Source organism: Gopherus flavomarginatus, chromosome 2, assembly GCF_025201925.1.
Source record: "Gopherus flavomarginatus isolate rGopFla2 chromosome 2, rGopFla2.mat.asm, whole genome shotgun sequence".
NCBI classification, from domain to species: domain Eukaryota; kingdom Metazoa; phylum Chordata; order Testudines; family Testudinidae; genus Gopherus; species Gopherus flavomarginatus.
The window spans coordinates 67664481-67679425 of record NC_066618.1 but is presented as its reverse complement, the minus strand read 5'-3'; the positions used below and the strand labels follow the sequence as shown (position 1 = coordinate 67679425).

The window sequence follows — 14945 nt, the reverse complement described above, 5'->3', positions numbered from 1 at the left end:
ATAACCTCCTCTGACTTGTAGAAAGAGAGTTAATTTTTTAAAAAATAGTCCTAGGAAAAGCATTTTTATGCAGTATATATATGCTTGCATCCAGTATCTAATCCAAAATTAAAATTTAAAAGTAGATGTAGTATTGTGCTGGGATCTTGGTGTATGATTTAGATCAGGGATCTCAAACTCAAATCACCACGAGGGCCACATGAGCACTAGAACACTTTGGCTCAAGGGCTGCATCAATGACACCTTTTCATATGAAGGTACAAAAGCCCTGCCCCCACCCCCACTCCACCCCTTCCATGAGGCCCTGCCCCACCTCTTCCTGCCCCATTCCAACCCCTTTCCCAAATCCCCGCCCCGGCCCTGCCTCTTCTCCACCTCTTCCCCTGAGCACATGGCTCCCCGCTCCTCCCACCTTCCTCCTGGAAAGCACTTAGCGCCGCCAAACACTGTTTGGTGGTGGGAAGCACCTGGAGGTAGGCAGAGGAGCGGGGATGCAACGTGCTTTGGGGTGGGGGGGGTGGCGTGTGAGGGGAGCTTGGCGGCTGCAGGAAATAACTCCCGGGGGGTAGGAGGGGCACAGGGAGCTTGGCGGGCCACAGCAAATAACTCCGCGGGCTGTGTGTTTTGAGACCCCTGATTTTAGATTTTCTGGAAGAAATTATTCTGAGGTTTGTGTTTTGAAAGAGGATAAATCGTGTGTGTGTGTTTTTATTTTAGCTTTTAGAACAACTTATTCTAATGGAATGGAAACATCCTTCTTACTCAGAGTGGTGGAAGGGTTTAAGAGAGAAAATGAAGAGCAATGAAGAAAGATCCAAGGTAATACTGTGGCTCAGTAAAAGTGACTTTTGATCCTTTTTCTGGACACAGTATCAATCATATTCCTGACATTATTGTAGTTAAGTCTCCCTACTAATCAGAACTTTCAAATTGCTAAATTCTGAATGATATCAGAATGTTTCAGAAGATTCCTGTAGACTTACTGTGTTCAGATTTATCTACTATATGGACAGACTGGGCTTAAGAGCTAATTGTCATCCAAACCCCATAGAAGTCATTGGGCTCTGGATCAGGACCATAGTGCCAGAAGGAAGCCCTTGTGTAGAAGATGATATGGTAACAGAATTGATTTGCAAGTGATGTGGTGTTACTCTTAGCATATGACAGCTCAGTTTTGCTGAGGTAGATCCTTTATTTTTATTTTATTTTATGGTTGTGCCAGTTATTGTGACAATGATGTACATTAAAAGCAAGTGACACGTTAAGGTCCCAATCTTACAAATACTTATGGATGTCTTTAAATTTCTGCATATGAAGTGGACTGTTCATGCCTGGAAGTTTAAGCCCATATGTGTCTGCAGGATTGGAGCCTAAATTAGATTCCTTTCAGTAGACAGCACAAACCGGAGCTGTTCCTGAACCACCCCAGCACACAAATGACACAGCTCATCTGCGATTAGAAATAGTCCAACATTTTTACTCTGTGTTTGAACAGCACCTAGCATGATGTGATTCTGGCCCATGAGTGGGTGCGCGGCAATACAGATAATAAATAGTTATAATCAGGGTTGAACAAACTGATGTGCCTTGCTCGTTGCTCTAAAGGTCAATAAACTGTTGACGATGGCACACCAGCAAAGGGAGCAGGTTGCACACCTGCGGGAACCTCTGCTGAAAACTGCCTGTCTTCAGAATTACAAAGGCACTGTCAGCGAAAGTGACTCTGCTGATCTCAGCCACTGGGAGGGAGTCTAGTTCTATAGCCCTTACTCAGGAGAATAGTCCCTGACTTCAGTGGTAATATTCACACATGGCAAAGCACGTTGCCCTTATGCTAAGCAGTGCGTATAGAAATGATTTATAGTCTCTCTTATTTTTTTAAAGGCATTGGCATTACAAAAGTCCCTGCCTATGAATTATTATACAGTATTCCATCATGTCAGAGAACTGTTACCCAGGGACTGCATTCTGGTTAGCGAGGGAGCTAATACTATGGACATTGGACGCACTATGCTTCCAAACTATCTTCCTCGCCACAGGTAAAGTATTTTCTTTGTTGCCGTGATGCAACAATTATGTGCATATGTTTCTACACAGTTGGGTTATAGGTTACTGATGTTGTGTCTTTTAAATAAAAAAGTTATTTAAGTAAAGTAAATATATAATGTGTCTTTGGGGTGGGTTTGTTCTTGTTAAGGCAAGTTATCTTTTTCTCTTTTGGTCATACCCTGTCATTGATTTTTATACTGAATACGCGTTGATTTGTGTGGGACTTCAGCACATAGTACAATGGTAATAAAAGGCCATATTTCAAGCAAGTGAAAGTTTTATTTAGCAGAGATCTCAGTTCTTTTTGGGATGGGAGTATATTATTGAGTCCCATACTTAGTGTGTGAATCTGTGCCTAAAAATGTTAGGATTTATTTACAATTTTTAAAATAAATAGGCTGGGGTCCTATCCTGCAAGCAGATTCACACACACAAAGTGCTGAAATGCAGAATCCCCTTAAAATCAATGGGAGCTACACGTGTACAGCACCTTTGGAAAGCAGGCTAAATATTGGGCTTCTGCATAGGAATTCAGATGCCTGAATGTAGACATACAAATTCTGAAGTTCTGATTTGTGACTTTATTAAAGCCAGCTGTTACAGAATGCCTGTAAATTAGAGCTAGTCTGTGTATTGATTAGATTGTATGAGAGAGAACTGAACAATCTTTGCTGAGGTGACCCTTCAGATCTGACTGTGGAGTCTAGAACCTCCTTCTGAAAACAGGTTCATTTGTGACATATCATGCTAACAACGTATTTTGAGATTAAATAAAGTTAATTTAAAATTAACTGTGGGAAAATATATATAAAATTTTTTAGAAGGCTGGCACGGTGATTATTACACTTTTTTTTCCTTGCCCATAGCGTTGTGCACATAAGAGGGCAAATTAGAAAAGTTAGGCCTACAATAGTGCATTTTTTTTATGTATTCTGCATTTACCTAGATGAAATGGTCTTTATTTAATTACAGCTTGCAATTTGATTTCAAAAGTTGAACCTGAAGACTAGAATTTGAATAGCATTATTTGCCTGAAAGTGGCTTCTAGTTGGATTTCCAGTGAGTTAAATGTAGAAAAGATTTCATGTAGCCTATTTGACCTTTGGGATGCAAGACTCAATAGAACAACTATTTTACTACCACTTGAAACATCTGATTACATATTAATTAGATGTCTTGAAATACCAGTACAATGTAGACTGAAAGCAATCAGGAATACAGTACATTGTAATTGGTAGTATATAAGCATCTCTTATTCCAGTCAACTCATTTTTTAAAAGTTCTATTTATATGTGTGTTCATTAGAGTATTAAGAAATCTTGATCAGATTCCCATATGAAAACCAAACCTATTTAGACCCATGGTGTGTAATATAGCAATACATGTGTCAAATGCCTTTTTACTATCCAGATACTGTTTTATAAGTAGTTGGGTCATCTCAAAATTTCTGCAAGCCAAGAACAAACTGTCATGGACAATTTGAGAACTATTTGCCTGGCTGTACAGGAAAAATAATGCAGTGAAGAAATAGGCAATAATTCTACTTTATCTGTAGACTGGATGCTGGTACATTTGGAACAATGGGAGTTGGGCTAGGTTTTGCTATTGCAGCTGCAATGGTGGCTAAAGATCAGACACCCGAGCAGCGAGTGATCTGTGTAGAAGGAGACAGTGCTTTTGGATTTTCTGGCATGGAAGTGGAAACTATCTGCAGGTAAAGTTTTTTTGATCAAGTAAACCATCTTAATTTATTATCCCTTACAGACTATCCAGATCAGGGAAACCGACTATACACAAAGTGCAATTAAATGCACAAAGAAAACGAACTGAAAAAATACAGAAAAATAATGTTGTCCTACTAATATTAGGTGCTATTTGCTTCCTCTTGTGGAAGGAAAGGAAAGAACTTATTTTCTCCCTGTGACATGAGAGATCAGCCTAGGTATTTGAGAAATATAGCCACTAGGATTGTCTGGGCTGGGATCAACACATTTGAATGGAAGCCTCAGTGACTGAATATTAACTCTTTAGAGCAAGTTATTTCCCAGCACCCACACCTCTCTGCAGGGAAACAGGGCAAAAGCCCTAGCAGGAAAGCAAAGGCAGAGGAGGTAGACAGACAGTGGGATGAGCAAAGATGGGGCTGAGAGAAGGACGACATGGCAAAGCCATGGCTTCCACCAATATGAACTCTGTACTAAGCTACCATTATCGTGCTAACTCACAGATTTACAGATTCTAGTTTCCAGGTAACTAATAAAGATCCAAAGGGTGCCTGGTCTAGGCTGCAGATACTGAATGAAAAGCATTGCACCCCAAATGGAGTGAGGTGACTAAGTCTCTCACAGAAGTGTGGCTCATCTGGACTCACCACAAAGAGCCATGGGGAGAGAGAGAGGGATTGTTGGAGCCTGATAGGCCAGTTCGTGAGTCATGGCCCCGTGAAACTGTGGATCCTCGGGTCCAGCAAGCTAAAGAGGTCACTCCCAGGAGACTGGTTAGAGGCCAGACTGTAGACCAGACCCTGTGAATTTGTGTCACGTGTAACAATAGTAGGTATAAGAACTTTAATACAGAAGTGGAGTGGCCCTTTAGCGCTTCACAGAAAGATGCAATTCTTTAGAATTTCTCCCACAATCATTTTTTATTATTTATGAATGGTTGCAGGTATAACTTACCAGTTGTAATTATCATAGTAAACAACAATGGGATATACAGTGGTTTGGATGCAGATTCCTGGAAGGAGATGTTAAAATCTGGAGAACCAACTGTGTGGTGAGTACCTCTAACCTATGTGCTTTTAATTAACTGAGAAGCGACCAAGAGGGTCTTTTTATTCATGTCTAGTATTTTCTGTTCTAGACTAGAAGCTGAAGTGAAAAGCTTTGTGGTCTCAGATCAGTAACTAAATGGCAACAAATATACTTTTACATTATCACCATGCCCAGTTACACACAACTAAATTCAGAGGAACTGAATTACATGTCCCACCAGCACTGGAGAAACTTAGCGGGCCAGCATAATGACCATCTAGTCATTTAAAAGTACTAAAATTGGCATAATCCTATTTGGTCATTCTTACAATTTTAACTCTGCTATGAACCATAAACCTCTTTGCTTCTTTCAGTGCACCCCCTGTTTGTCTCCTGCCAAATTCTCACTATGAGCAGATTATGTCAGCATTTGGGGGTAAAGGATACTTTGTAAAAACACCAGAGGAACTGCAAAATGCCCTGAAAGCAAGCCTGGTAGAGAAGCAAGTGCCTTCCCTTATCAATGTAATGATCAACCCACAAGCTGACAGAAAGCAGCAGGTATGTGCTTTTTCATTTTTCTCAGGCTCTGATGGACAGACCCCCTGTGTCTTCCTGAAGCTCTGTTGGGACATGTGGAGAGGGTGCTGGTCTGCAGCGAGGATCTGTGGAGCTACAGGGATCCACTCATGCTCAGCTCTTTGCAGTATCAGGGCCTTTGACTTCACCATCTTCCTTCCTTACATTTTCCTAATAGGTCTTTTTTATTGATGATAATGTTAAGAGTGTTGTCACAGTATCAAAAATCATTTCTCTAATCTCCTACCAAAGAAATTGAGAATAAAATTATTTCCATAAGCAGTCTTACGCAGTTCCACAAGGGCAGGAATGTATGTTAGTAAATACATATTTGTATTCTACTCCACCTTCTATTTGTCTGTTTCATTTTTGTTTTTTGCTTCCAGGATTTTCACTGGCTGACTCGTTCTAATATGTAACAAAAGATGCACTGTGTGATGATCCTAGCCAATACATCTGCTTCAGCCAAACCAATCATTTTCCAGGAGTGAAACAGCTAAAGCTATATTTTATCATCATTATTTACATAAGATTGTAAAATCCTAGTTTTTGTTTCATTTTTTTTTAAAAAAAAAACACCTATACACTACTGTAATAGCGGTAATCAACACAAGAGACTCCTAAATGTACATCAGAGTATCCATTCAAAGGAAATCTTCCTTTTATGGCTAGGAACCAGATCGTATGGAAACACTTGAATGATAAAATCATTCTTTTCTTTTTACTACAAATGTAACAGATCAGACTTGTCAATTAAATCCTTAGTCCTTGGGGGTGGGGGGGAGAGGGCTGGGAGGGGAAAGGGAATGTAGGTTGTTTACAAATGGAAAAAGATCTTTGCAATCATAGTCTGTCCTTTGTTTGGGGGTTGGTTTTCTCGCCTCTTGAACAACATGCTGCTTGCTAGAGAGCTTTTTTTTTTTTTTTTTTTTTTTTTTTTTTATTATAGACCCCAAGTCTCTTACTCTGGGTTGGATCATCAGTGAGAGGTGCTGAATATCTTCACTCCCTATTCCCACAGTCCATTCGAGTTGGCAGTCCTCAGCACCTTTCAGGGTTGGTGCTCGGCCTCTACTCCAGCAAAATATCCACTAATTTCAATGGGAGTCTTGTCAGAAAAGGACTAAGCCCTTAATTTCTTGCACTGTATTTTTCTGTACAGAGATGCAGACTGTGAATTGGCAGCTTTGTACCCTGGAATCACTTTAGAAACTTCTAAAGTGTATTTAAAAAATGCCAGATTTCACTGCAATACTGAATTTGTTTGTTTGGATTAATTTCTGCAGCCTGATAACTCGAACCCACTTTGCTTGCAGAAAAAGAAAATCTTAAATTACTGCCTTGTCCACCTGTTCCCACACACACCTATCACAATGAAATCAGTAGTGCATAAGAATTCAGAAATAAACATTCCACGATCAAGAGATTGCAAACCGTTAACGTTGGGGCCAGTTGAATGGACCCCTGCGCTTAGGGTTGGCTATGGGGGGTCACCTAGGTTAAAACTGGGCCAGTTCCAGCTAGCTGAGAGGATGTACAGGCTATGGCTGGGTTTAGAGTTGGGCCTAGCTGAGGGGGGGCCTCTGGGCTAGAGATGGGGCCAGTGCCAGATGCCTGAGGGTTGTCCCCTGATTAGGGTTGGGATTATGTTTGCTGAGAGTGCCCAGAACTAATGTCAGGGTAGGAGCTGGCTGACTGGGCCCTGAAATCAAGGCAGGGTTAGGAGCCATCTAAGGGAGACCTAGGCTAGGGGTGAGGCCAGGAGCAACAGGTTGAACCGGCTCTCTGAGCTGTCATGGCTTCACAGAGGTCTGTGCTATGCCCCGGCCTTTAATCGGTCTCCTGGGAGTAACCCCTTACCACTGTCTGACCCCAAGGGCCTGCACTTTTCCACAAAGACAGGCTACATGGCCTCAACAACTGCTGGACTGGGCCTTTGGGCTCCAGAACCCCGGTTTCTCCTCAAGAGCGCCTACTGTAAGTCCAACTCGGGGCTGGTCTATGCTGAAAACTTACATCAGCATAGCTTCATCTCTCAGGATGAAAAATCCACACCCTGAGAGATGTAACTTAGCTATGCTGACCTAACCCTCCAGCGTCGACAGTGCTGGAATTCTTCCGTTGACTGCTGCTCAATGAAGTGGATTAACTACAGGAATGTGAGAACCACTCCTGCCATGGTAGTGTCTACACTGAAGCGCTAAAGTGGCACAAATGCAACAGTGCTGCTGTAGCATTTTAAGTGTAGACATACCCTTAGTTCAGACTTTTGCTGAGACTTTTTCTTCCTAAGGAGCAATGCAGAAAGTATTTGGGATGGATGCAGGGCAGCCTTGTCAAAACAAAGTAGCATTTATTAGTCATCTGGAATGCCGCGTGGAAGAGTCCCTAGGTTAGTCTGGCTCAGGTCTGTTTCAGACAGAGTTTGTATTGGTGAGAGCCATGGCACAAGATGTCATGCTCTGCTGAGATCCAACTAATATCTCTAGCCTTGTATGTCCTTGCTCTTTTCACAGCAGAACTGTAAGAGTAGTCTGTTCACACCTGAACTTCCTTTGTTTCCAGCTGTGGTCTTTTCACTTTCCTTCCTTGCATAGTTAGGAGGAGCAGTAATAGCCCGATCCTTGGCTCTTCCATTATCGCTGCAGGATTTTCCATACATGTGCATAGATTCCAGAAGATTCTTGATAAGTTGTCTGGTTCTAATCCAGGGAACATTCATAACACAGACCCCTTCCTTGTATCAGGGAGGAAGTAAACTTTTCATGCCATATTGGATATGGATAAATAGTGCACAGATACAGACACACACACACACAGTTCATAAACATCTTTTTAAAAATTCCCACATTACCGTCAGCCCCAGACGAGGTTTGGGGCCAGCAGCGGCCCCCGGGTTAGATTTTGGGTCATAACTAGTCAGGGACCCAGGGTAAGGGCCAGGGCAGCAAGAGACTTAGGACTAGGTTTGGGGCTGGCTGGGAGCCCTGAGCTAGGGTAGATTTGGGGTCTCCTAGGGCTGCCTTCTAGATAGGGGCCCCCAGGCAAGGATGAGTGTTGGGGCTAGCTTAGGGTAAAGGTTGGGAATAGCCAGGGGCCCAGTATAAGTTTAGGATTGGGGCTCTCAGGGCCTGGGGTGGGGTTAGGGGTGGGAATGGCTGAGCGTCTGGAGTTATTGATAGGTTTGGAGTTGGCAGGGGCCCTGAGATAGGGTTTGGCATACCTGGGCTAAGATGAGGGTAGAGACTGGAATGGGAACCTGGTTAAGATGAGGGTTGTGGGTGGCTAGGGCACCCAGGTCAGGGATGGAGCTGGGCAGGGTCTCTTGGCTAGGATGAGGGTTAGGGCCAACTAGGGTAGTGGCCATGATGGTGGAGCTCACTTCAGTAGCCAGTGTTTTTTCCCAAAGTCTTTAAGAACTCCCAAAAGGAGGTGATGTGTGGAATAGCCCATCCCCTCAGTATTTTGTCCACCAGTTAGGGCAAGTTTCCAGCACACCAGTTTTGGCTCACTAATTTCTGGTTCCACATTTCTCTTGTTTACCAGCATGATCTTAACACATGCCTTGAGCTGTGGCCATAGGCCTTTTTGTTTACACTAGTTGTCTCCCTTTTGTACCTTTTCCCATCCACACTGGCTGTTCTAGATTATTGTGAACATCTTATGAACTTACATTGACTTTTGACGTTCAAATTCACAATTAGAGTAAATTAGCAGTCACTGGGGGGCCTAAAGGTTGGGTTAGGTTTGGGGCTGGCTAGGGGCAAGGGTCAGAGTGGGGTCCCATGGTTAGGGACCTGGGTTAGGTTAGGTTAGGTTTGGTGCCTTCTGAGAGCGTAGGTTGCGAATGGGGCCAGTGGGGGCCCAGAGCTGACATGGGACCCTAGACTAGGCTTAGTGTTATGGCTGGAGGCCCCAAGCTAGGATGACATTTGGAGCCGGCTGGGGTTAGGGATGTGGCTGACATGGGGACTGCATGCGAATGTTAGGGATGGGGTAACCAAGGGCCCCAGTTGAGGATGGGGCCAACAGATGGCCGAGGGTGAGGGCTGGGGCCAGCCAAAGTTCTGGATACCATGAAAAATAAAGTTAGAACATAAGAGTGGCCATACTGGGTCAGACCAATGGTCAATCTAGCCCAGTGTCCTCTCTACAGACAGTGTCTGGTGCTAGATGGTTCAGCTACCAGCCCAAATTGCCCTGCCCCGCTCTCCCTGGGGCTCGGGTTGTCTGCCCTACAACCGGGTCCGACCTGCTGCCTCCCGATGCCTGGGGTCCTCTGGCTGCCATTAGTGACATTTTTCTGGCGAACCCCCTGTAACATTCTGCGAACCTCCAGTGGTTTGCGAACCCCGCTTTGGGAACCACTGGTCTAGAAGATACACATAAACAAACAAGCATGCACACAAGCTCTGACGTGCATGTACATCTGAACATACTGATGAATTTCATGTCCACCACGTACACATTTCAAGCTGTTAGCAGATAGCGGTTTAAAGATTTGACACACTAAAATGGGAAGAAAATGAAAATCTGTATCAAAATACGTTTCAGAACACAAGGAAGTATTCAAAAGTTTTTAAAAGAACAAGAACAGGAGAAAAGGATGAAGTTGAGTGTATGCACTGCAAATGGTGTGGCCCAATTATTAAATGTAAATAGTGATTGGCTAATAGTTCTAAGTCTACAACACTAAACTGTTGATTCAAATTAAAAGTTTTATTTGAGGATTAGAGAGTTTTCTTAAACTCAGAGGTGACATTGTGTTTTGAATTCTGTTTTAGTTCTGCAGCAAGCCATATTGACGAATGGAATGTAAAGCATTAATGTACTGAATATTTTTCCCCTTGTCTTTCCATCCACCAAAATAAGCCCCAATAGTTACCCTCAAAAATTAATCGTTTTTATACTGATTTTCACCTGTTTTTGTTGTTGTGGTAATAAACACTGATAAATTCCTAGGAAAAATTAAATAAAATAAAAACTGAAAACGAAGGGCCATACACATGGAGCAGATGTTTTCAGAGAGCTGTCCATGATGACTCTAAGATCTTTCTTGAGTGGTAACAGCTAATTTAGATCCCATCATTTTGTGTGTACAGCTGGGATTATGTTTACCAATGTGCCTTACTTTGCATTTATCAATATTGAATTGCATTTTCCATTTTGTTGCCTAGTCACCCAGTTTTGTGAGATCCCTTTGCAGTCAAATCTGGACTTAACTATCTTTAGTAATTGTGTATCATCTGCAGACTTTGCCATGTCACCGTTTACCATTTAGTCCTGCTGACTTACTACTGTTTAATTTATCAATTTGTTCCAAATTCTCCTCTACTGGCCTCCCAATGTGGGACAGTTCCTCATATTTGTCACCTAAAAAGAATGGCTCACTTATGGCAGTTTCCCTCTCATTCTCTACAGTGAAAACCAATACAAAGAATTAATTTAGCTTCTCCACAACACCATTGTCTTCCTTGGGTGCCCCTGTAACACCTTGATCATCCAATGCCCCCACTGATTGTTTGGCAGTTGTGGAATAACCAGAGAGAGCAAATAAGCAACAGTACCATCTGATTCAAAAGAGTTTGAATCATATAGGTGACTTGTCCAGAAAATGGCCAAAATGGGAAATAAAATGGTAAATAGGCCAATAGGCCAATCATCTAACCCTCTAACCAGGAAAGGGTTGTACAATTCATCACCCTCAGGAAGAGGAGGAACATGCATTTCTGCTACTTTTGTATTCTGCTTCCAGAGGGCTGTTAAGATTTGGCTTTCATTGTTCAACCTGGTCAGAAGATATAAAGTACCTGTGCTGGGGCCCAGTAATGCACAGTTCTGAGCACTCTTAAATCAGTCCAACAAAACACATGCCGCAGTGTTTCTGCTCAATCATCATGGAGTGCTCAGCAACTTGCAGGGTTTAGTCCAGGGAGCAGCTATGCATATAGGCACCTTTGCTCCTGTTGGCATCCTCAGCTTGCTGGCTGCGTGGTGGTGGTGGTGTTTCATAACGGTCTGCTTTACTGTTTGTTGTAAAGGATTTTGTAAGCAAACTGTTTGCTGTATAAATGGTTGTGTGTGCAGAATACGTTGTTGGTCCAAGCTGTTAGACTCAGTTCAGGGCCTTGCAGGCTTGTTTCCATTTGGATGAAAATTGGAAGGTAAAAGGTATGTTCTTGGCCTGATTGTATTTAGAGAAAACCTACAGAAAAGCCGGTTTCCCTGAACACACTAGAAACAAACAGCACGCAGCTTCCTTGCACTGAAATCCGTAAGTCTGCCTCCCGCACACTCTATGCCCAAGAAGTTCTGTCCCTCTGCTTTCTCTTACAGTCACTGTAACTGGGCCAATAGCTTCCCCTCCTCCTCCTCCTCATGGTCTGGGGTCACAATGATGGTAGCCTGCCTCAGTTCCCCCTCTTGGAGTGTTCAAATAAAATTTCATCCAAGCCACCCTGTTCCAGTCACACAACTCCAATACACACAACTTACAACAACTATCCTAGCGTCTGCATTCGCAATTAGGGAAACCCCACTTAACCCAATCAGGTTTAGTGCTGCTCTGGTCATGTGGCCTTGTGCCTTGGTTCATAACCCCCAATGTCTGCAGCTGTTTTTACTAGATAAAGGGCTTGACTGCTCATTCTGTTGAGCCTGAAAGAGAGGGCTTGGCACCCATTGGGCTTAATGAGGTCTGTGATTATCTCTGAATCCAACACCAACCAGCTATTAGCACCTTTCAGTATTACACCATCTAGTATCAGTATTTTCCTACCCATTTATTTGTAACAGAATATTATGACTAGCAAGTAACAGCTATTCTAAAGCAGAGCTTTGCTGTTTCTTTTGATGGCATGACTGAAGCCAAATGGACAGGGCTGAGAGAGACCCTGAGTAAAGCAGACCATTTCAGCTATTTATGTCACGTATTAATATAGATGAAAATACTTTCAGTGTCTGTTCTTTCCAGGAACCTAGTAGGCTGACTGAAATAGTGCAGAAAGAAATGAGGGGAATTAATTTAGAAGGCAATCTGCTTGCTTGAGTCAATAATTCAAGAAGTTTTCTTCTCTAATCATGGTCTCGCCTGCAGCGGGGGAGCAATATACAGAAATGTGCTCTTAAAAAAGCCACAAAATGCCAGCAGTTTGATCCAGTGTTTTAGCGCTTTCCATATGGGCTGGTCCCACTATCGAAAAACAGCAAAACAACCATACAATATCCTGGGTCAAGTTCTGCCCAGTCAAAATGGATGCAATGAAGTCTGAGTTGCAGGGATGCAACTGAAGGCAAAATTTGGCCCATCCAGTTCTTGGTGTTGAGCAGCCCCCGCAGTGTTTTGTAAGTAACAAGGGCCATGAAAAAGTCAAGGGAAGTTTCTAATGTGTTCATCTGTATTTACAGGAGCTTAGCCTGTGGTTATGAGTGTCACTTGTACCATCATAGGCTGAGAGAAATGGAAAAGACAGCCAAGCATTTCTAACATGTTAATGAGGCCCAAAAGCATATAGTTGGTAGCCATTGCTTCACATCTGTGTGCTGCTTCAGGCACTCGCCCAACTAAGCCCCACAGTGGTTGCAGAAAAGCCTCTCTTTGCTGGAATCAGCGCATCTAAACTAAAACCAAAAGTTGGGCATTTCTGATTTTTAACAGATTTGTCATCGGGGTCCTTGACAGTGTCATTAAGATAATGTGCACATGCTCCCAGCATTTGATAGGCCATGACTCAGAGAGGTGCTGATTGCCAGTACCGCCACTGCTACTCCTGTTATATGAATTCTAGCTCCTCTTTGCTACTGCATTAAGGCACTGCTGTACTTTATGTAAAAAAATATTACTATGCTGGATAGGCCCTGGCCCAGCAGGGTGCTGAGTACCCTCTACTCACCCTGAGTTAAGTAGGACGCAAGGATGTTTAGCAGCTCACAGGATGAGAAGTAACCATGTTTTAAAGATTAATATTTTGGGCATTTACAAGATGTTTAAAATACCACAAGTAATTGATCATATCAGGCCCAATCCTGCGTCATTGACATCAATAGGAATTTTACCATTCATCTCAGCGTGAGCAAGATCTGTCCCTTTACTCATGTTTTATTTGATCTCACTTGTTACCCAGCCCATTGCTTTTATGAATAAACTCCAAAAATACATCTGAAACAGGTCAATGTAGGGGGGTTTAAACATTTTCTTCATTATACAGTTGGGAAAGTGCTGCACTGTAATTTTTCCTCCTTCAATTTGCCACAGTAAATTCGCTCGAAGGTTAAGTCCTTGTGTGTCAAGTTGCTATTCAGAAGGACGTTTGAAAGCCAAGTTACTGAACCCTCAATTCTGCAAGAGGAGCTTGGAAAATGCATTTGTCTAGTTTGATTAGGTTCAGCTGTTATCCTCTATTTAGAAGACAACAACACTGGCATACCGGAATGATTAGACAATGTTAAGTGCCTGGTCACAATAGTAGCAGGATGGTGCTGGGTTTCTTAATTCCTAAGAAAATAAATATTCAGTACCTCTCAGTCTACTAATGTCCTGATCCTGCACTCTTTGAAGTTAGTGGAAAATTTGCCATCGACTTCAGTGGGAGTAGTGTGAAGCCTTAAAGACCAAGTGTGGGTTGCGTAACTAAGAAGGAAAAGACCGTGGAAAATTCACTGTACCAGAAAAGCCCAAACAAAGCTCCAGTGAGGCTTATGCTTACTGTCATTTCTCTTTTGTATCTCAGTGCTTTCATTTACTAGAACACCTGCAAAGTTAACAAACAGTTGCAACACCCTTTCCACGTCCCCCTGTTCTGTTCCTCCAGTCTGGCAGCTATGGAGGGACATTTGACTCAAACATATAGCTCTGCTCCCTGTTCCAGGATCAATCCTGCTCTTTGATAAACTTTTGTAGGCACATGTCACTGCCACAGATCACATGTGATTTTCAGCTCTGTGGATAGCTCTTGTGTAATCTAAAAGCAGGAGGACCCCTTGGAAAGATAGTTGAGAGGAGCAGAGTAAACTGAAAATCATATAGTAATTTTAAAAAAGATGGTGTTAATATGGATTTTAGGCCCTGATTCAGTACGACACTTAAGCATCTGCTTAACTTTACATGAATACTTCCAGTGACGATTGCTTAAGTCCTTTGCTGACATTTGCTTAAGTCCTTTGCTGGATTAGTTGTGTTCTGGCCACTCCTCCAGCACATTGCATATGCTGGGGGATGCAGAGGAGGGTGGCAAACAGCAAGCAGCATTACGGTATCCTCCACTGGCAGAGCACTGCCTTAATGAGCCCTGTACATGGTAAAGAGGCCATTGAGCAATGGGAGAATCAGGCCTAGTGCAGCTGTATTGCCAGGATCCATAATATCCTTTAGTGCAGACAGCCATGAGGCTGGAATAAATGTGAAAGCAATGTCATTAATACTTTTCCAACTGGAATGCTCACATAGAAGAGTTTTGTGCTTTGAGATATTTAATTGGGTGTACTTCTTGGCAGGGGTAAATTATAAATCATTTAAATTAGCAGCCGTCACAGCCCGTTCCTGGCAGATATTCTTTGGCCTCATAC

At 42.8% G+C, this 14945-nt stretch overlaps 1 protein-coding gene across 8 annotated transcripts in view; it reads left to right on the top strand.

Annotated features, from left to right (window-relative positions):
• HACL1 (2-hydroxyacyl-CoA lyase 1) overlaps positions 1-5943 on the top strand; it is a 34115-nt gene extending 28172 nt beyond the window's left edge. For 7 of the 8 annotated variants that reach the window (XM_050942898.1, XM_050942894.1, XM_050942893.1 and 4 more), the window contains 6 exons: positions 718-819; positions 1885-2039; positions 3605-3763; positions 4717-4824; positions 5177-5363; positions 5768-5943. In XM_050942898.1, coding sequence (XP_050798855.1) covers positions 718-819; positions 1885-2039; positions 3605-3763; positions 4717-4824; positions 5177-5363; positions 5768-5800 — 744 coding nt within the window. In that variant the 3' untranslated portion in view covers positions 5801-5943. The remainder of the gene's footprint in view (positions 1-717; positions 820-1884; positions 2040-3604; positions 3764-4716; positions 4825-5176; positions 5364-5767) is intronic. The other variant, XM_050942895.1, reaches the window with a different exon arrangement.
• The last annotated feature ends 9002 nt before the right edge of the window (positions 5944-14945 follow it).